The sequence below is a fragment of the Papaver somniferum genome, unplaced genomic scaffold (assembly GCF_003573695.1).
Source record: "Papaver somniferum cultivar HN1 unplaced genomic scaffold, ASM357369v1 unplaced-scaffold_10, whole genome shotgun sequence".
NCBI classification, from domain to species: Eukaryota; Viridiplantae; Streptophyta; class Magnoliopsida; order Ranunculales; family Papaveraceae; genus Papaver; species Papaver somniferum.
This window is the reverse complement of record NW_020618825.1, coordinates 20,017,020-20,039,087: the sequence shown is the minus strand read 5'-3', so window position 1 is coordinate 20,039,087 and position 22,068 is coordinate 20,017,020. Positions and strand designations below refer to the sequence as shown.

Sequence of the window (22,068 nt, the reverse complement as noted above, 5' to 3'; positions counted from 1 at the left end):
TTATGTCGTCCACAGGGAAATATGCTAACAGGGTAGCCAGTGCGTGTCCCTTTTATGCAGTTATGGTTTCGTACTTGATTACACACGCTCCCAGAAAATTTGACCATATTGCCAGTCGGCTGGAATCATCAGCACGCTCCAAGATTCTCTTCAACGGATATTCAGAGTAGACTACGATCTGTCTTCCCTGGAAATACGTCTTGAGGGGTCATGATGCATGCAACAGTGCAAGTGCTATTTTTTCAATCTTTTTATACCGTGTTTCCGCCCCTGTGAGAGATTTACTGACGAAGTAAACAGGTTTTTCATGTTCTTCAGTAACAAATAGTATTGCACTTACAGTGTTATCTGTTGCAGCTAGATAAACTCTGACAGGTTTCCCAGTTTTTGGACTCACCAATACTGAGTGGGGGTAGATAAATACAGTTTGATTTCATCGAAAGCTCTTTCACACTCTTCCGTACAACCAAAGTTCACTGCTTTCCTCAAAACGTCAAATAATGACTTGAATTGATCTGACAAGCGCGAAATGAAACGACTTAAAGCTTCTAATTGCCCTGCTAGCTTCTGGACCTCCTTCTTTGTTCTTGGGGAAGACATATCTCTGATGGCTCTGATTTTCTCCGGATTCGCCTCGATTCCCCTGTGGGTCATCAAGTATCCAAGGAATTTTCTCGAGGATAACCCGAATGAAATTTTTGCTGGGTTGAGCTTCATGCGGTATCGTCTCAAGATATCGAACGTCTTCTGTAGATCGAGAAAATAGGACTCCTTTTGCTCAGATTTCACTACCATATCGTCGATATATACCTCCATCGTCTTCCCAATCAAATCTTTGAACATATCGTCTACCAAATGTTGGTAGGTTGCTCATGCGTTCTTTAGCCAGAACGGCATCACAATATAGCAGTAAACTCCTTTGTCAGTCACAAAGGAAGTATGCTCTTGATCTTCATCGAACAGACGTATTTGGTTATACCCTGAGAAATTGTCCATGAATGACAGTTTCCCGTACCCTGAAGTTGCATCCACCAAATATCTTATCTGCGGTAGTGGGTATGGATCACTCGGACATGCTTTATTTAAATCGGTAAAATCGATACAGACACGAATTTTACCATTTTTCTTTGGAATGGGCACAATATTAGACAACCAATGAGGATATTGTACTGGTCGAATAAAACTTGCTTCCAAAAGATTCTCGACTTCTGCAGCAACTCCATCTTTTTTGCTTAGCGCCATTTTCCTAACTTTCTGACGAACTGGATGAAACTTCTCATCGATGTTTAACATGTGATAGGCTACGTTCGGATCTATTCCAGACATTTCAGCAAAACTCCATGCGAAAACGTCAACATTTGCCCTTAATGGTGTAATCAAACCATCACGTTTGACGCGGGAAGATATGCCCCTAAGAACGTGGTTTTGTGCTTCTCATCCCCAATCTGGACCTCGATCAGTTTCTCGACTGTTGGGGGTTCAGCCGCATCCTCTCCCATATATGATTCTGGAGGGAGAAGGCTCTGTAATTGCTATTTTTGTTCGACTCGCAAGATAGGATTCGCGCTAACTTCTGACTTTCGGTATTCTTCCATTGCGCTCTCGTGACACTTGTGAGCAGCCATTTGGTCGCCTCTCACCTTTACGACCCCTACAAATGTAACAAACTTCAGACACTGATGGTATGAGGAAGTGACTGCACAGATCGCATGCATCCAGTCCCGTTCTACAATTGCATTGTAGGGTGCTCGACAATCCAGCAACAAGAAATTTCCCAGAATTGGCTTGTTTGCTACTGTAATCGGCATTTTAACTTTCCCAACAGCTTTGGTTACTTCGCCACTGAATCCGATAATTGGATTTTCGTCCTCCTCGATCAAGTTGTATGTGAGATTCATAGATGAATAGGCTCCAGAAAATAGCACGCTCACAGAGCTTCCTATATCTACAAGAATACGATGTACTCGGAACATCCCTATCCAGGATGATATGACAATAGCGTCATTGTGGGGAGCGTAAACATCTCTCAAGTCATCTTGAGTAAACTCAATCTTTGTGCATCCAATCTCCAGAACTTCTGATCCTTCTCCACTAGAGAAATCGATGTGATTTGACATGTACCGTTCTTTTAAATGCCTGAGCTTTCTCCTGGTCTCGTCTTCGGATGCCCGCCTGGTCATAGAGTGGATCTTGGTGTGACTGACATTTATCACATGTGATGTGCCTAGCTATCTAGATCCTTTGGAAAAATCCTTCTTCACATACTCTTGCAGCTTTCCAGTGTCGATCATCAGCTGGACTTCGATCTCTAAGGTTCGAAAATTCTCGGTCTTGTGACCTATATCCTTATGACAATTGCAGTATTTTTTTTTGTCACGTTTATCACGCGTCTCTGCTGGCAAAGGTCGAGGGGTACTCAAGTCTTTTCCAATTTTCACATACAATTCTGTTAGGCGTACATTCAATGATGTCAGCTTTAAATCATGCTATATCTGATATCCTAATTCTTCCCGTTCTCCATGAGTCTTCTCTCGAACTTCACCTCGATCGTTATTCTGTCCACTCGAACGGTTCATTAACTTGTATTTTTTCCATCATTTGGATGATTGGATGATCTGTAAACTTCTCTGGTTTCCTGAGCTTTCGAATCATCCTCAACTCGAGCATATTCTTCCGCTCGATCATACAGTTCTTTCAGATGCTTTGGTGGTCTCTTGACTAAGGAACCGTATACACATCTATGATCATACTAGTACGCTTGTTTATAAGCCTCGATGGTGACTTGATCGTTAGCTCCATCCACCTCGGCCAACTCTTGCTTGAAGCGTCGAGTGAAATGTCTAATGCTGTAATCTTTCTGAATTCCCAGAAGAAACAACGAGTGGCATCCCTTTTGGTCGCGTATGTTGTATTTGTAGTTGGCACGGAATTTGTTAACCAGCTTGCGGTAAGTCCCGGTCGACTGTGCCCGGAGCTGATTGAACCACGTAATTGCTCCGCCAGTTAGTGACAGTGGAAACATTTTGCATATCAATTCATCATTGAACTTCCACAGGATCATGGCGGTTTCATAATGTAAGACGTGCTGATATGGATCATCTGTTTTCTAATCGAATTCCAGCAGTTTAGGGACTTGAAAATTCATTGGTGGACTGAACTTTCTGATATTCACCTTGAAAGGATCCCCGACGTCTCGATGCATCATGTCCAACTTATCCTCTCTGGAGTGTTTCTTTGATATTATTTTCTCGATCATCTTGTGAAGGCGAGCATCAGTTACTTCCTTAACGTCGCCGTCAGAAGAACTGTCTTCCTGCTCATACTCACGTTCATCTGGAACATCAATTCTGGATCTTATTTTTCTTCTTTGAGAACCATTAGATCCGTTTCGGCTCCTATCTTGCTCCGAACGAGCATAATAATCCTGCGAAAATTCTCTCTCATCGTACTGATCTCGGATCTCGTCTTCGTCATCCATGCGGCGTTTCGAACCGGTGATGGTTCTTGGTGTACTTTGCTGAGTTGCAGCTGGCCGGGCACGGTCATCTTCTCGCTGGTCTCGTACACGCCTCCGTCTAGGTAGGTCTCCAGTGACCACCTAGTGGTTTCTCTATGGAGTTTTCTATAGTTCATCCAGATCGATCACTTTCCTGGACTGGTCAGCAGCATGCAGGTTAACCCGGTTTCCGAGGCGCTCCTTGGTAGGCGAATATAGATGTGTAAATAAGATGAATAAATGGATGCCTACAGTGATATAACCGCAAGTGCACGGTGTCGGTTGTAGCTTGTGCAAATACGGGTCGAATCCACAGGGACTAGGGTGTGTAAGTTGAAGTTTCCTAAACTGTTTTCTAAGATGTGAACTAACTAAACAAGGATATGAAAACTAACAGTGAATTGAACTAACAGAATTAAACAAGACACTAACAGGACATGAAACAACAAACTAAATGAAGATGAAAGAAGTTGTGGATTAAGAAGATCAGTGAAATAAGGGGTTTGATTTCACCCTAGTTCATGCTATGCATTCTCTTATTGAAATGTTAAGCACAACTATAGTTCTTTCCAAAGTACTAGTTGTCTTTTTAAGGTACAACTAGTCAAAGGTATGTGAATTCAGCATGAAGTTGCAGCTTAAACTAAGTTCAAGTGTTCCTAAACTTGTTTAACATTCTAAGGCTTTTGTCAAATTATTACACAGCAGGGCTAGGGCAAATGAGACTATCCTAAGAACAAATCATAAGAACAAAAAATAACATAAACATGAACATGAGCTTGATGTAAATTGTAACAATCACACAATCAAATTCAATACATGTTGGAGTTCTGAACAGCTAAAATTAACAATGCATTTGAATTGAGAATCATGGAATTGAAAAGATTGATAACCCTCAAAGCTAACAGTTCATGGAAATAACAAAACTGAAAAAAACTTAAACTATTCTACTGATGCTCTGGTTAATCCAGGCATAGCGCTACAACAACACCCACAAGTCCTATTTATACCCAATTTACATAATTAGGGTTTACAATTTTCCCCCAAATTCAAAACAGGGCAGTTAGGGTTTCTGATTTCTCACCTAATTAGATGGGACAATTGCTCCATCTCTTCGACCCACTCTTCTTCTGCTCTTCCTGCTCCTCTCCATGCCTTCCAATTACGTCTATAGACTCACCTATTTCATAAATTTCTCACCTAGGGTTTCAGGGAGAGGTGAGGTGAGAAATCGATGAAATAGATGGCTAGAGAAATAGGGTGATGATGGGTTTTAGTGGTTGGAGTGGTTGTGATGTTTCGGTGGAATTTGGTGGCTGGCAGAGACGAGGGTGTGGTGGCGATGGAGTTGGTGGATCTGTTGCAGAGGGATGGGGGAGAAGATGGAGAAGAAGGTGGTCGATGGAAAATTGGGTAAGGTCTGTTTGGCTGACGGGTATAGGTGTTAGGTGCTCGGGTGTTGGGCGGTTGTAGCAAATTGGATGAACAGCGAGGATGAGCCGTGGGATGTGGAGATGATGGATCGATCTAACGACGAGATGGAAGGAAGCGAGGAGCGACTGTTGGATGCGGAAGTACAACGAAACTGACGGTTCAAGATGGAGTTAGGTGCTATAGTGTTTTTCACAATCTTCAGATTTTGATGCACTATGATGAAGCGACCGTACGATGCTGAGATGATCCAATCCGACGGCTGAATATGAAGGCGGGTATGGATATTGGAAATGGGTTTGGGTGAGGGTTTTGGGCCTTGGGTATGCCAAGCCCATATCTTCTTTAAGAACAATTCTTCCTCTTCAAGCCCAGTTCTAGCCTTTTGGTCTTGCGCACAACATTCTTCGCGGCTTCCTTGTGTGATTCCTCTTGGCTTCCACCACTTTTCTGCTCTTTTTTTTTTTTTTGCTCCGCTATTCATCCAAACTTTATTTATTACCTAAAAATGCAAAATTAGTTAATAAAAATATTTATTCTTGAAAACAAAGAAAATACAGAATATGGGATAAAATGTAGAATTAATGCACAAAAGATGAGTTAAATGGAATCAAAAAGATATAGAAATATGCACTTTTTAGCACTCATCAAATACCCCCAAACCTGAATTTTACTTGTCCTCAAGTAAAACAAAACTAAGGAAATCCTACCTATACCACTGTCGCTGGTCTCTCGAATGCATTTAGCGTATGCACTAAGCCTTTTAAACCACTAAGTGTCCCTAGTGGACGAGTGAAGTCTCGTGAAGGTTTTCTTAGAACGTACCTACAAAGTTCTAGGACAAAATATAAGCTCATATTCCATCAAATGTGACATGTGCAAGACAGTTTAAGCTCACAGCAAAATGGAGATGTCAATCTAGCTATCAAAGGCACAATCCTAGTAATGATAACAAATAAAGACACGTGATAAGAGTGTAAAGTGTATCTACACATGTTTCTAGAATGACCTGAAGTTATGACTACTAATCACCAAGAGATAGTTTTTAGGCTAAGAACCGAATTCTAAGCTAAGCTAGCTGTCCGGATTTACGAGAATTGTGAATGTTCACCCAATGAGTTGGTGATATTTCAGTTTACCCGTGTTATACATCGATGGCTGCACCCTCCTTGCTTATTACAAGACTATTTACAACAAAAAGATGACTCTTTACATGACTCTTATTTACATTGATTACTCTCTTTTATTTTTGGAACAAGAGAGAACTATTATATTTAACATGACAAAACATGGAATAAATAAATAATTGATTTTTTATTTTTTTATTTATTATTTTTTCTGATATTTTTTTTTTTTTGATTTTTCTGAATTTTCCTTTTTTTTTTTTTTTTTTTTTTTTTTTTTTTTTTAAGAAATAACTTTGATCTTTACAACATAGTGACACTTTTGATACATGAACAAAAAGAAAAACATAATTACATGACTCTTAGCAAGAGGTGGCCCTTATCGAATGCATCCGGTCAAATTCTATGGTTGCGTTTCTTAACGTATCCTCCAACTTCTATCCCAGCCAACCAAAGAACAAGCTAGTCAAGTCTCATTCAGTATTCTAAAGTGATTGGCAATCTAACTTCCTATCAAACACCTTGAAGATCGAGGCTATACATGTATTGGTAGGTCGTGCGCGTGCAAGTTTCTTATCACTATGTGAATTGTGCTAGAATCAGGGTGCCTAAATATCTAGACTAAGAATCCTTATGTTTACATACATGCACAAGAGTCAACATTTCAAGGTAAATGAGCTCCATTTTTATGATTTTTTTTTTTCATTTTTTTTTTTTTCAAAAAAGAAGGAGTTCTGTTTTCAATTATAACATGTGATCGTGGTATCTACTCTATATCCCCAAACCTAAACTAAACATTGTCCTCAATGTTTCAAAAGATGTAAAGAATTATAATACAACATATGGAGAGGATTATGCTGAGTAGAGAAAAAGGAAAGAGAATACCCGATTTCGGCGAAAGCAAGATTAGAACTCCGTTATTCAAGGGAAAAATCCAACATATTTCAGTTAAGAGTCACATTGGATTAGCAAAATATGTACAAAAAAAACAAAAGATTTAATTAAGAAACTATCTACTAGATTATATACAAGAAAATATGGTTTTTAATGGGATTGGACTTTTAGGGAAAAGTTTGGTTTTGGCGGGAGACATTTGGAAACTTTTGGTTTTTTAAAGGGAGCAAAGAGCTTTGTGTTTCTTGGGAATTTTGGAAAAGAAATTTGGTTTTTTATGGGATGAGGAAAAGTTTTGGTTTTTAAAGGGAGCAAAGCCTTTTGGTTTTTAATGGGTTAAAGAAAAAACTTTTGGTTTAAATGGGACGAAGAAACCTTGGTTTCTATTCGGGAAAAAGCCCAGATAATGGGTAGATCTTTTAGTGCTTTTGGAGAGGCCCAACTGTGAGTTCTGAAGAAGAAGCCCAGATGACGTTTTTGAAAAATAAGCCCACTGCTCGCGTGTAAATCCCAGCTGTGAGTTTTGAAGAAGAAGCCCACCGCTCGTGAGTAAGGCTCACTGTTGGTTTGTGGGAATTTGCACGGCCCAGCTGAGAAATTTGGACGAAGCCCAGCTGGTTTTTTGAAAAACAGGCCCAGCGTTTGAGGGTTTTAAGTTCGTTTGGCCCAGTTAGTTAAGGTCCAGAGTTTGTTAGGAACTGAGCCCAGTATTTGTTCAATAAGGCCTAAGGTTCAGTTCTGTTAAAACTACAATCCCATAAACAAGTTAGATAAGCCCACAGATGGTTACCAGTTCAGCTGGGTTTAAGCCCAGATTTCAAAAACACAAACTTATTACAAACCCAACAAAATGGATAAGCCCAGTGTCTAAAAAAAAACACACAGTTGTTGGGTTTAGGCTTACACTCTTAGCACAGCCCAGCTGCTCAGAAATTTCAGTTTGCACAGCCCAGTTGGGCTTGGTTCTCAGCAGCAACAAGCTTGGCCTGGCTCACAGCAGCGGCAACAGGACAGCAAGGGAAGGAAAGACAACAGCAGCAGCAGCAGGGGACCAGCAATACAGGCTCATCTCAACAACAGCAGTTGTAGCAGCTCAAGGCAAGTTGCACAGCACAACAGCCTTTGAACAGCAGCACAACAAGGTACCTGGACAGCTCAAGGAGAGGATTAGTTTCTTGCTAGAAGCTAAGAAGTTCAGCTGCACTACACAGCAGCTACTAAAACAGCAAGTTACACTAAAATGCAAGAATGCAATGCATGATGAGTATGCTAGAATGAAACAATATGCAAAAGAGTATGCAATGATGCAAATGCACTAACATGCAAAAACAACCAAGAAAAATTCAACACAACACAACCAAGTCCCCGACAACGGCGCCAAAAACTTGGTAGGCGAATATAGATGTGTAAATAAGATGAATAAATGGATGCCTACAGTGATATAACCGCAAGTGCACGGTGTCGGTTGTAGCTTGTGCAAATACGGGTCGAATCCACAGGGACTAGGGTGTGTAAGTTGAAGTTTCCTAAACTGTTTTCTAAGCTGTGAACTAACTAAACAAGGATATGAAAACTAACAGTGAATTGAACTAACAGAATTAAACAAGACACTAACAGGACATGAAACAACAAACTAAATGAAGATGAAAGAAGTTGTGGATTAAGAAGATAAGTGAAATAAGGGGTTTGATTTCACCCTAGTTCATGCTATGCATTCTCTTATTGAAATGTTAAGCACAACTATAGTTCTTTCCAAAGTACTAGTTGTCTTTTTAAGGTACAACTAGTCAAAGGTATGTGAATTCAGCATGAAGTTGCAGCTTAAACTAAGTTCAAGTGTTCCTAAACTTGTTTAACATTCTAAGGCTTTTGTCAAATTATTACACAGCAGGGCTAGGGCAAATGAGACTATCCTAAGAACAAATCATAAGAACAAAAAATAACATAAACATGAACATGAGCTTGATGTAAATTGTAACAATCACACAATCAAATTCAATACATGTTGGAGTTCTGAACAGCTAAAATTAACAATGCATTTGAATTGAGAATCATGGAATTGAAAAGATCGATAACCCTCAAAGCTAACAGTTCATGGAAATAACAAAACTTAAAAAAACTTAAACTATTCTACTGATGCTCTGGTTAATCCAGGCATAGCTCTACAACAACACCCACAAGTCCTATTTATACCCAATTTACATAATTAGGGTTTACAATTTTCCCCCAAATTCAAAACAGGGCAGTTAGGGTTTCTGATTTCTCACCTAATTAGATGGGACAATTGCTCCATCTCTTCGACCCACTCTTCTTCTGCTCTTCCTGCTCCTCTCCATGCCTTCCAATTACGTCTATAGACTCACCTATTTCATCAATTTCTCACCTAGGGTTTCAGGGAGAGGTGAGGTGAGAAATCGATGAAATAGATGGCTAGAGAAATAGGGTGATGATGGGTTTTAGTGGTTGGAGTGGTTGTGATGTTTCGGTGGAATTTGGTGGCTGGCAGAGACGAGGGTGTGGTGGCGATGGAGTTGGTGGATCTGCTGCAGAGGGATGGGGGAGAAGATGGAGAAGAAGGTGGTCGATGGAAAATTGGGTAAGGTCTGTTTGGCTGACGGGTATAGGTGTTAGGTGCTCGGGTGTTGGGCGGTTGTAGCAAATTGGATGAACAGCGAGGATGAGCCGTGGGATGTGGAGATGATGGATCGATCTAACGACGAGATGGAAGGAAGCGAGGAGCGACCGTTGGATGCGGAAGTACAACGAAACTGACGGCTCATGATGGAGTTAGGTGCTATAGTGTTTTTCAGAATCTTCAGATTTTGATGCACTATGATGAAGCGACCGTACGATGCTGAGATGATCCAATCCGACGGCTGAATATGAAGGCGGGTATGGATATTGGAAATGGGTTTGGGTGAGGGTTTTGGGCCTTGGGTATGCCAAGCCCATATCTTCTTTAAGAACAATTCTTCCTCTTCAAGCCCAGTTCTAGCCTTTTGGTCTTGCGCACAACATTCTTCGCGGCTTCCTTGTGTGATTCCTCTTGGCTTCCACCACTTTTCTGTTCTTTTTTTTTTTTTTTTGCTCCGCTATTCATCCAAACTTTATTTATTACCTAAAAATGCAAAATTAGTTAATAAAAATATTTATTCTTGAAAACAAAGAAAATACAGAATATGGGATAAAATGTAGAATTAATGCACAAAAGATGAGTTAAATGCCAACAAAAAGATATAGAAATATGCACTTTTTAGCACTCATCACTCCTACACAGATCGACCCTTCCTGTTTTGATAAAAAAATTTCAATCGGTTTTGACGGTTCAGATCAACAGTCCTTGATAGAGACTGGCTCACACGTTCTAATCTCAGGAGAGCGTTCTCTTTCTCCACCTCATGCAGATCTTCCTCCGTACTAGGAGTTGCAGTTTGTCCATCTCGTATATCTGTGCTATCGTCATTCCTCCTTGACGGGATGCCAAACACCAGTTCTCTATTCACTCGAGCTCGCGGATTTCCTCCATCAGGTATGGGGTCAACATCCATCTCTTCGTCTTCGATCACCGGTCGTTTTTCTCTTCTCCGACTATTCGGATCTGGGGATCTGTCACGAACTCGATCAGATCTCGATCTCTTCTGTTTCCAGTAGGAACAACGGGTGCTGATTGAACCTCGTCTAGTTCAGTTACTGTGCGTTGCGGATTGCTAGCAGAAACGATCCTTCGTGTAGTTAGCTTTAGTTTTTTCATGATGTCGATCCGGGAAAAACACGATCTCTTTTCTCGAATCCCCTTGGAGCGGCGCCAATGTTTGGATAGTAAAATATTTTTACCTTAAACACGAATCTGATGATGATTTTGATATTGATCGAACTGTTACCTTTCTCTCCACGTGAACAATGCTGGGGGTACCTGCAAAAACCCTGTGATGCTTAAAGGTCGTAAACCCATCTATTTATATGTTGCATATTAGGGTTTAACCCTAATTTCGAGATAAGCATAACTTGCCCTCCAAGCCTTCTGGAACATTCTAGAATATTCCTAATGTGACTTGGCCAACAATCCTTCCAGATATTTCCAGAAACTTCCACTAGGGTTATGGAATTAACAAGGTAATGAATCGTATATAACCAAGGCCCAAACATAAGGGTTATAGGCCAAGCCCACATAGTGGAGCAGAAACATCATCAAGCCAAATGAGGATGGGCTGCAAAATCAATGAGTCAATAGACTCAACTCGGTTGTGACTCGATGAGCCAGCTCAACTCGTCCGGGCGTAAACATCCTCCAGTTTTCACGTGTGGGGTGGAAATATCCGAGAAGTATGCAAACTTGGTAAGCCGTGAAGTATCGAATCATAACCAACTGTTGCCAGACGGGATTGGCGGACGGAACTGACGGCGCCGGGAAAAACCGCCGGCGACCTGCTAAGATAAATAGACGCCGTTAGCAGTTAACGGTATATGCTAATGCTGTCGGAATATTCTAACGGTGTTTCTAACTTTAACGGAATATGCCGACCGTACGACAGAATATACTGACTGTTCCACCACGTCACCTGTTGACTGTACTGCATGCTGACGTAACGTTCTTGTTGCTGATGTGGGATGTTGACGTGTCACCATGGTGCTGACGTGGCATTATGTTGATACTCCAATTTGCTGCTATGGCAGAAGTGCTGACATGGCACCAGTGATGACGTGGCACCAATGCTGGCGCGGCTATAGTCAATTGCCACCTCCTTGTCTTGACTTGGATATTTGTACAAAAGCTTCTATGGATAGTGTTTGTGAGGCCTAGTTAGTCATACTTTGCTAATAAGAGGATCATACTAAGCCCAATGAACCTAGCTAAAAGGAGGAGCTTTTTAGGCCAAAGTTAGCCCATTTTTGGTATAAAATATTAGGGTACAACCAATTATATTAAAAGGAAAAAAAAATCTAGTTATCATGTCATTGGAAGACGCTTACAATTTTCTCAAACTCTATTAGAATCCATGTTAAAACACCAGAGAACTATAGTTTGTTTAATCAAAATTTTGATCTCAGAAGCATTCCTTTGGTCGAGCTCCAAATTAATACTCCATTGTTCGAAATCTAATTTCTGTCAGCGGCATGGTCTGCCAGGCCGTCTACTGCTTGAATTACATCTTTATACATGTGTTAGAGTGTTTTCTGTAGGATCGCTTGCTTCGAGTGGTTATTGCATATTTCTTAGGTACCAGGGTGGTTTTTCTCTTCTAATGATGTACAATATTTTTCGAGTATGTTTCAAACCAGACTCTATTCCATTAATTGACGCATCCTCACCTTTATGGCTGCCATTAGTTAGCAATGCCGAAGTCTTTTCCATTAAAACCGCGACGATCCCTAAAGGTTGTGTCATCAATATGATTATTATTAATGTCCCCGTATCTTTGCAGAAAACCTCCTTCTGCATGATCTGGGTGTCCTCTAGTCTCTCCATCAATATTTTACTTTAATGCATTCCGGGTTGGGTGATATCCATCCCACTGAAATTTTTGTTCATTTGTCCCATGGTCGATTGGTGTTTACCTATGGTCGCATGCTTGGTAGTTAAGGAGGTAACGCGGAGTTTGCGCAAGTGAAATCTTGTTGTAGATAAAGTGTTATCTTAACGACGGATGCTGGTAGTTGTGGTTGTCGACGATAAATAAGTTCATTTCTAGCTTACCAAAGTAGGTGGTGATGTAGAAAAGTACTTTTCTTTTGAAATCTGTTATAGGGGCTGATGAATCTATTAGAGGGGCTACTATAATAAGACAAAATAGGGTCACTAGTAAATAATTCTAAAAGACCTTTATCTAAAGCCAACCGTAACTCATTAATCCAACCGTAACTCATTTTTTTGGTTTTTAGAAACCAACCGTGACTCCTTAAATCAAACCGTAGGTGATATGTTTGGTTTTTCGGAACCAACCGTAACTCACTTACGGTTGGCTTCTGAAAACCAAAAAGCCAACTGTAATTAGTTACGGTTGGCTTGTGAAAACAAAAATGCAACTGTAACAAGTTACGGTTGGCTTCTGAAAACCAAAAAAGCCAACCGTAACTCGTTCTGAAATCGTTTTTTTCGAATTTGATTAAGAAAATAACATACTTCAATCTCATTTGGAATAAATTGATTTTGGGTCGTTGATTAGAGTTAGAGAATTATGTTTGTTTGTTTTTTTTTTCTTTTTTAGGTTTGATTGATAAAAGGGTTATTGATGATGATTGATTTTGATTGTTGTTGATGATGACTGATTTTGAGTTACTGTTGAATTGTTGTTGATGATGATTAATTGTTGAATTTTTGCTGATGATGATTGATTTGGTTTTTTTTTTTGAAGGAAACAGATATTTATTAGTATTAATCCTCAAAGAAATTGAGACGTTGCATAATACAATAAGGAGGTTCATGATGAACCCACCATCTGTTTTGAAAGTTTGAAATTGCAAATTGAACTAAGTCATGAGCAATTGAATTTGCGTCTCTAAGAACAACTATGAAACTAATCTCGAAATCCTTGACGCGGTCTTGAATTGAGAGAACAGTGGAACGAATACTCCATGGAATATCATTCGTTTTCCCTATGATAGCTTTAGAAATGTCCTCAACATCCCCTTCTATAATGATCTTTGATCCTTGTCTTCTTCTCACCAGTTGAGTACCAATACCATAAGCTTTAGCCTATGCAACCATCGATGAGAAAGAGTCAAAGCAAAAAGCTTCGCTGCCCAAATGCCTACCGGACGAGTCTATTGCTACAGCCGTTGCAGCACCTTTTCCATCTAAGTAAGCTGCATCTACATTAATCTTGATATGGTATGGTGGAGGAGCTTGCCATTTATTTGCATTCTGCAGGTGAATTGGAATTGAAGAACAATGATTTAGAGCATGATGTAAATCAAATTCTTAAAGTCTTGTAAGCTTTATGAATATACAGAGGCACTGACGGTTATAAATTGTTAAATACTTTGTCAGTCCGTGTTTTCTATATATTCCAAAAGATGCACAAACCTAGGTTTAGCATAATTACCTGATCAGTTTGGCTTAACCAAAATTGAATAATGTCCATCGATGAAGTATCCATTGGAATATCGATATGCAAAGGGCTAGCTTGAAAAACTGCCTTAGAGAACTGACAGGAGAACAACAAATGTTGAACAGTTTCCTCTTCAGAGTTACAAAGAGAACAAATATTTGAAATATGAGTGTTGAACTTTGTTAAGTTACCGTAAACTGCCAGCCCATTATGAAGAACCTTCCATATAAAAGTATGAATTTTTTGTTCAGTTTCCATCTTCTTCCAAAATTGTTTCCAATGAAAAAAAGAAATCAATGAAGTTGTTGCCACATTATCTATAAGGACTTTATAGTAAGATTTTGCAGTGAAGATACCTGACTTGGTTTTTAACAAAACGAGTTTATCTTCAATTGATTTGTGTTAAGGGATATAAATGTTTGGTACTGCTTCTACATGCTCTGGCTAAAATATCCACGACAACAACTCAATATTCCACATTCTTTGGCCTTGGATAAACAAATATGAAACAACTTCTACTTGAACCGTTGACTGATCCAATCTTGTTGGTCTAAATCCCGGTATATTTGGAATCCATGGATCGTTCCATATATGTATCGAGTTACCAGAGCCAATAAACCAGCAACAATTATTTGTAAAAATCTCTTTTATTGAAAGCATATCCTTCCAAGTGTTTGAATCTCCAGGTTTTGGTTCACAATCCCAGAAAGACACAGAATGAAGATATTTGGCTTTAGATAATTTCACCCAAGCAGCATCATCAGTTGTTAAGAATCTCCAAACCAGTTTGGAAACTAACGAAATATTAATTTGTTCCATGTTTATGAGACCTAAACCTCCATCTTCCTTTGCTCTTGCCATTTTATCCCAATTGATGAAGTGACATTTTCTTGTGTATATGTCATGACCCCACCAGAATGCTCGTTATATATGAGATATATGATTAATAACACCATTCGGCAGCTTACTAGTTCCCATTGAGTAGATAAGAATAGCAGAAAGAACGTTTTTGGACAAAACTGTTCTCTCAGTAGAGTTGACAAAGAACGATCTGTAGCCTGCCAGTTTGTTATCAAACTTTGAAATCAAAGGTTCATGAGTTTCATTGTTGTAATCCAACTTCAACGGGTATGAACCTAGATACTTTTCACTCACATCCATTTCTCTAACTCCAAATTTCTGAACAGTTCTCCACTTGTGAAAAGAAGAACAACCAGTATTAAAATGAATTGAAGATTTAGAGTAAATTAAAAATCTGAACTGAGAAAGAGGAATAGATATCTAGGATTTTCTTCAGTTGATTGATATTCATCTCTGAGTTTTTCCCAAAGAAAAATAAGTCGTCAGCAAACATGAGATGACTAATTGAAGGTCCTCTGTTATTAAACCGATATCCACTATATAGATTCAAATCTTCAAACTTAGCCATAAGGAAAGACAACCCTTGAGAACAAATAATGAATAATGCTGGAGATAATGGACAACCTTGACGCAACCCTCTTCCACTTTTGAAATTTCCATAATGAGCTCCATTCACAAGAATTGAGAAAGTAGTATAGTGACACAATTCATTACCAGATTATGGGAATGATCATGAATACCCATTTGATGAAGCATAAAACTAAGAAAAGACCAAGAAACTCGATAATATGCCTTTGACATATCCAGCTCGAGAGCAAAGTATCCCTGTTTCGACTTAGACTTATGCATTGAGCGAAAAATTTCTTTAGCAATGACAATATTATCAGTAATTTGTCTGTTTTTCACAAAAGCATTTTGATGACAAGAGATAAACTTATCCAAGTAAGAGCTCAGTCTAATAACAATTATTTTGGCAACAAATTTATACAAAACATTGCATAATGAGATTGGTCTAAACTCCATTGCAGTAGTAGGAGTTTTGACTTTAGGTATTAAGCTGATATGTGTATGATTTAACTTACTCGGTAGAACACCTGTGCTGAAGATGGATTGAATGAATTTTGTAGTGTCCTCTCCCACTATGAACCAACATTTCTTATAGAAGATTACTGGGAATCCATCCGGACCAAGTGAACCAAAGGAATTCATTTCTTTGATTACCTTCCATATAAATTCAGGTGAAGGAATTGATGATATAGCATTATTTGCAGTTTCATCCGGAACAAATGAAGATTCTTGTAAATCAGAAGGTGGTTGGATACTTAAATGTTCTTGAAACAAGTTTTTGAAAAAATAAATTAACTCATTTGCTATACCACTCGTATTAGTAAGCCATTGTCCATTGTTAGTTTGAAAACTGGAGATATTGTTTTTCTTTCTTCTTTGTTGAAACGACAGATGAAATTGTTCTATATTTTTATCACCCGTTTTCAACCAAATTTGTTTCATCCTTTGTTCCCGGTATGTAGCTTCCATTATTATGTATTCATTTAGTTGATCAGAATTAATATACTCTTGTTGTAACGTTGCCACCGTTGGGTTGAGACCTTGAAGAAGAATAAGAAGCTTCCTTTTTAACTTAATGATAATGTTTTTAATGCAACCAATTTTATGTTTGCTCCAACTTTGAAGGAAACCACCCAAAGACGCCATCTTCCCAATTAAATCCCCAGATAGATTAATATTCCAAGAATCTAAAACCACCTTAAGAAAATCCGTATGAGAGCACCAATAAGCTTCAAAATTGTATGATGGAGGATTCCGAGCAATATTTCTACAAGTATTAAGTAAAATTGGCGAGTGATCACTAAAAATTCTTGGAAGATGCAAAATACATGATCTCTCGAACATCAAGCACCAATCAGGAGAAGCTATTACCCTGTACAACCTTTGCTTTATTAAACCTTGGATTTGTCTTCCATTTGTCCAAGTAAAAGCTGGACCAGAAAAACCCAAGTCTAGAAGATGATTTTCTCTGATGAAGTTATTGAAATGAGTTATTCTGCAGTTCAAGGATTGATCACCTCCAAACTTTTCTCTTACTGAAGAGATTGCATTAAAATCACCAATATAACATTTAGGGCCTTGTATTTGTTGGGAATAGAATGAGAGACTCTGCCAGAAGTTTCCTCTATCCAATCTATTTGGTGAACCATAAACACACAGCAGATTCCAACTTCGAAACGCACCATTTTTTTTTTACTTCAAGATAAATTAAGTTTTTAGACGAAGAGATAACTTCAGTTTGAATATAATCCTGCCATAACATCCAAAGACCACCACTGCATCCTAGAACCGGCATAACACAAGAATTAGAATAACCAAGTTTACGAAGAATTGGACAAGAATCAGCTTCAGATAATTTAGTTTCTGATATAAATACAATACTTGGTTTTGTACTTCTAAGGAATGATTGCAAAGTTTGAATTGTTGGGTCATTCCCTAACCCCCAACAATTCCATGCAAACACTAACATGGACCGTGTGGCCAATTAGGGCTAGCCGCCACCGCCCATTGATCATCTGAATCCTCCTCGAGTCTTGAATCCATCTCTGATTGTGTGGATCCATAATCGATGCGTAGTCCATCCTGCATTCGTCTAGTTCTACTTGAATCTCTGTTGGTAGTTGGTTCCGAAATATTGGCAATGCGAAGTTCTCTAGCCATCGATTTCCATTAATGCTTTCTGGTAATCTTGGATGATTGTCTGAGATTCCGTAGAACCCATACACTGTCACTATTCTGTGGTTTATGGTTTGGCCTGGATAAAAGTTGATGAAGATTCTCATTGATAGATTTACTAGAAACCTCAGTTGATGAAGACTTTAACTTTTTAGTAATAAATTGAAAAGATTTTGCTACTTGGAAAGACTGTGAACTTTTGTAATTAAATTGAGAAGAATCTTGTTGTTGTTGAAAAACAATTGACTTTCCTTTAACCAATTCTCAGTTCATGTGTTGAAGACAAGGAATTGAAGTAGCTTCTGGTAACGTATATCTTTCTCGATGAGAAATAACTGGAGAACCATTAACTGGAATGTGTTTATCAGTTAAGGATGTAATCGAAGATGATTCCTGATTGGATACTTTTGATTTGTATTTGAACTGTTTAGTAACCGTTTGATTTTTATTGTTCAACACAAATCCACATTCTGGTAACCGCTTTTGCAAGTTATCCCCAGTTTTGGACGATAGTTCAACTGATGACGTGGATTGTAAATTTCCTGTCATTGATGAGTTGTAGTGATGACTCATCATCCCTGCGATCTTTGCTGATACCGAACTCCGATTAACCAAACATTCAATTATTTCATCTTCCTGACCAATGTCTTCTCCAAGTTCTTCAAGATTATTGGCATAATTCTTTACCGAGGCATTAATTGATCTCTTATATTTTGGAATAATAAGATCATAAGCCTGTTGTTGAAGTTCTGGAGGAAATTCCTGGTGAACTTTATCCTTAAGTTGATGAACCTTTGGGCACATTTTCATCAGGTGACCTAGAAGACCACAGAACAAACAGAACCTAGAGAGTCTTTCGTATCTGATTTCAGCAGTTATCTCCTGTCCATTTGATGTAGGAAATTAAATATAATATTTGAGTGGTTGTTTGATATTCACCGTATTCTTGCAAATTTTACGCAATTGCGAGCCTCTTGAGTGGTGATGGTTCTATGGCTTCTAGTGTGTCTTATTAATCCTTGGATAAATTTTCTATCCAGATAATTAACCGGTAAACCGCGTAGTTGTGCCCAGAATTCTACTTTATCAGACAAATATTCTTGGGGTAGTTTATTAGGAATAATCTCTCCAAAGCCAGTAAATCATCTCTTGTCACCCAAGGGGATGATTCCATTATAAATTCAGAGTCTGAATGAGATTCGAATTTGATAACATTCGTTTCAGAAGTGAATTCAGATACATAGAACTTTTGGTTAAACGAATTCCATAATTTATGAAGAAGTTCTCTGACATTGGAGATTTGAAATGTTCTGGGAGAGAGGATCTGTAGAACTAGACAATTCTGATAGTCCTTCGATGGGTTTTGTAAAGGAATATCAATACAAATTTTCTTCGCTGGTGTGTTTTTGTTAAGAAGATTTGCGAACTGATTAAACATTTCAGAGTTTTGATTTTGTTGAATTGTAGAATGTTTAGAGATAGACATGATAGAAGAGTAGGAGTAGTTTAAAGAAACAGAAGATTGCTAGAGGCTATTAAAATTGAAATTCTGAAAATTTAGGATTAAGGAAATCTTCGCTGAAATACGAAGAAATCCAACAATTTGTTAAATCACAGAACTTTGAGAAGTTTAAGAAACAATGAGAAAAAAGATTTTGATTAAGGTGAGATGATATATGATTCTAGAGCAATTCATATTAATGAAAGGTCACCCCCTAACCAACTAACTAAAAATTAGGATCATGGTTGAGCCCCTCCAATGGATTCGTCCGCACCTATAATAGGTTTCTTTCTTTTAGGGGGATTAACGATGTTTGGTTAACATTGGACAATAAAATTATTATTTATGAACGGCCGATCCCTTGAAAAATGGGTGAAAAGTGGCTTCCAAGGCCCTACGGTTATCTAACACCCACTTTTTGATGATGTCGAGAGCTATTAGAGCAACTGCAGTGGTGCGATCAAAACCAAAGATCAAAGATCAAAAAAAAGACCAAAATTTGGGTTTAGTCCGTGGTGTGACGCAACGGTAAATGATTAAAATTTCGTCAGGCGGACTTTAAAAGTCCGCCCCATTAAAATTCCATCAGGCGGACTTTAAAAGTCCGCCCCATCCTTTGTAAATTTTAACAGGCGGACTTTAAAAGTCCGCCTCATTAAATTTCCATCGGGCGGACTTTAAAAGTCCGCCCCATTCTTTGCACATTTTAACAGGCGGACTTTAAAAGTCCGCCTCATTCCTTTTTTTTTTTATTTAATTAAAATTTCATCGGGCGTAATTTAAATCTCCGCCCGTTAACAAGCGTACTTTAAATTTACGCCCAGCATCAAGCGTACTTTAAATTTACGCCCGACTATATTAGAATTTGGGATTTGGTCGCGACCATATTTGGTCTGTAATTTGATCTTTGGTCCAAATTTGATCTTTACTCCGTCCCACTGTGTTAGGATCTCATCCCATAAATTTGGTTATACTCGTCCACTGTGGATGCTCTTACGAGAGTATTGGGAAATAAAATGATTCTGGGCCCACATTACACCGTTTATAAGTGAACAAAACCCACCCCGCTACACCCACTCTTTTGTTTTTCAGCGACTAACAGCCCCACTTCTGTTTTCCCCGTTAAGAAACGAAAATCCTATACGCCCAACCCAAATCTATTCTTCATCCACAACTGCTCGATCACTCTGAATGATCTCCTCCCAAAAAAAATTGTTCTACAAATTCCTGGATATATTCTGCGAAACTCAACAAATGATTTCCAATGTAAGTTTGTCAAAGTTCATTTGCTTGCAATCAGTTATGCGTTTCAGGAATTTCAATTTAGAGCCTTATATGTTTGTGGAAATGCTTACGAAAAATTAATGTTTAAGTTTTCTACTGAAGACTGAAGAGTTATAACTGATGGCAACTAAATTGGTTACTTTGAGGTTTAGAATTTTTTTTATTAGGAGTTGAGAGATCAACATTTAATTTTCATTTTGTTTTGTTTGGCTTTGCATAATTTAGATAAATTGTTCTTCCATTCAAATGCATGAAGTTGGGTGATTTTTCCATTTATGCCTTTATGGGATTCTATTCAGAAACAGATACAAAGAAACATTGTAGTTTCATTCAAATCATGAAGCTGGGTGATTTTTCTGTTTTCGAAATTTGTAAGCATTAAGCAGTGACATTGAATGCTGTAGTCATTCTTTGTTCTACCATTGCAACATTTTTTTGTATGAAGAAATGTATGCCAGAAATCCCCACTTTTAAGACTTTCAATTAAGCTCCGTCAACATTTCTTACTCACAGTGCATTTGTTGTTTTAATGTGTCCATATTTTATATTGGAGTCATTGAATTAATACTATCTTGCTTTACAGGTTTGATAAGGACCTTAGAAGAATGAAGTATCTGTTATTGATTGATGAATTGGTATATTTGATAGGTTGTGGCAGGATGCATAGGATAAAGTATATTTGATTAACGACCGTGACAGAATCACTGGGAAGGTAATTTTCATGTTAATACTATATATATAATGGTAAGTATTTTATTGGAATTATGGTATAGAAATTTTTTGTTAAATGTTGTTGTTTCAGGTATTTTGATAGTTAAATATAAAGGGTGGCCGAAACTAGAGAAACCAATAGAAGTGGGAAAGTTTCTATTAGCTCCACTTCAATTAAACACAAAATTAACTGCGCCGTAAACACGAATTTAGCTGCACCGACACGACGTACAAATCCTGTTTTGCTTAGGCAGGGGTAAGTTGTCATTAATGTATGATTTCAAAATTACAGTGAAGATGCAAAAAATCCAGATTCTTAAGTAGCTTATTTGTTTTTTGGATTTCTACTTCTTCTAATCAATTAAATGTTGTTTGGTCAGGTATATGAAATGCCTAATATTTCCCTCAACTTCGTTGTTTGTTTGACATTCATTGTGTATACTCCTTATCTTTGACACTAGCTTATAAGTGATAGTTTTTTTTATATTTTTTTGCTGATTTATGCCACTTGAACAGGTTGAAATCGTATATGTCAGAACTGATCTGGATAATGTGACGGCGTCCTTCATACACTCGACGAAGATGAGGAGGTCTGAAAAACATCACATGAAGTTTGGTAAAAGTTTAGCTTAATTTTCAGCTTATTGAAACCGAGAATGACCTGATGGAAGAAAGGAACCTGACCGAAAAAATGGAATTTGAGCAAGCATACTTAATCGAAGAGTTGAATATTCCAAAGAAGGAGAATTCACAGTATGTAAAATTACCGAGGAATGAAGAATTTGCTTCACAGCATGAAAATTTATGTGAACCTTCATAGAGGGACCATCAATTTAAGAATCCGGCTCAATTTGATTGTATCCTGGCTATGGAAGACAATGTTGCAGGGTTTTTTTTTCAACAATGTAAGTTGGGACAGGGACTTGAGGAAGCCAGAACATTGATTAGGTGATATCAAGATGGCTAGGAATCAAA

At 38.3% G+C, this 22,068-nt stretch overlaps 2 protein-coding genes and 1 long non-coding RNA gene across 4 annotated transcripts; 1 reads left to right on the top strand and 2 right to left on the bottom strand.

Moving 5' to 3' along the window:
- Positions 1-1,532: 1,532 nt before the first annotated feature.
- LOC113326521 lies at positions 1,533-2,180 on the bottom strand. Its single transcript, XM_026574234.1, has one exon. The coding sequence runs from the start codon at positions 2,178-2,180 to the stop codon at positions 1,533-1,535; it is 648 nt and encodes a 215-aa protein (XP_026430019.1).
- Positions 2,181-13,639: 11,459 nt separating this feature from the next.
- Positions 13,640-15,581, bottom strand: LOC113326519. The gene is made up of 2 exons (XM_026574233.1): positions 13,989-15,581; positions 13,640-13,807 (listed from the first exon to the last, which is right to left on the bottom strand). The coding sequence occupies exons 1-2, from the start codon at positions 14,250-14,252 to the stop codon at positions 13,640-13,642; spliced, it is 432 nt and encodes a 143-aa protein (XP_026430018.1). The 5' UTR covers positions 14,253-15,581.
- Positions 15,582-20,195: 4,614 nt separating this feature from the next.
- Positions 20,196-22,068, top strand: LOC113326145. 2 transcript variants are annotated; one of them, XR_003348332.1, is made up of 5 exons: positions 20,196-20,364; positions 21,031-21,094; positions 21,185-21,349; positions 21,474-21,529; positions 21,610-22,068. It is a non-coding gene; the product is annotated as an uncharacterized LOC113326145 (long non-coding RNA). The 2 variants fall into 2 exon arrangements; XR_003348331.1 differs by lacking the exon at positions 21,474-21,529.

Coding starts and splice junctions, on each gene's coding strand:
- LOC113326521 (XM_026574234.1), bottom strand. CDS start 2,180: ATGACCAGGCGGGCATCCGAAGACGAGACCAGGAGAAAGCTCAGGCAT.
- LOC113326519 (XM_026574233.1), bottom strand. CDS start 14,252: ATGGAAACTGAACAAAAAATTCATACTTTTATATGGAAGGTTCTTCAT. Junction 13,808..13,988: donor GGTTAAGCCAAACTGATCAG/GTAATTATGCTA, acceptor ATTCACCTGCAG/AATGCAAATAAATGGCAAGC.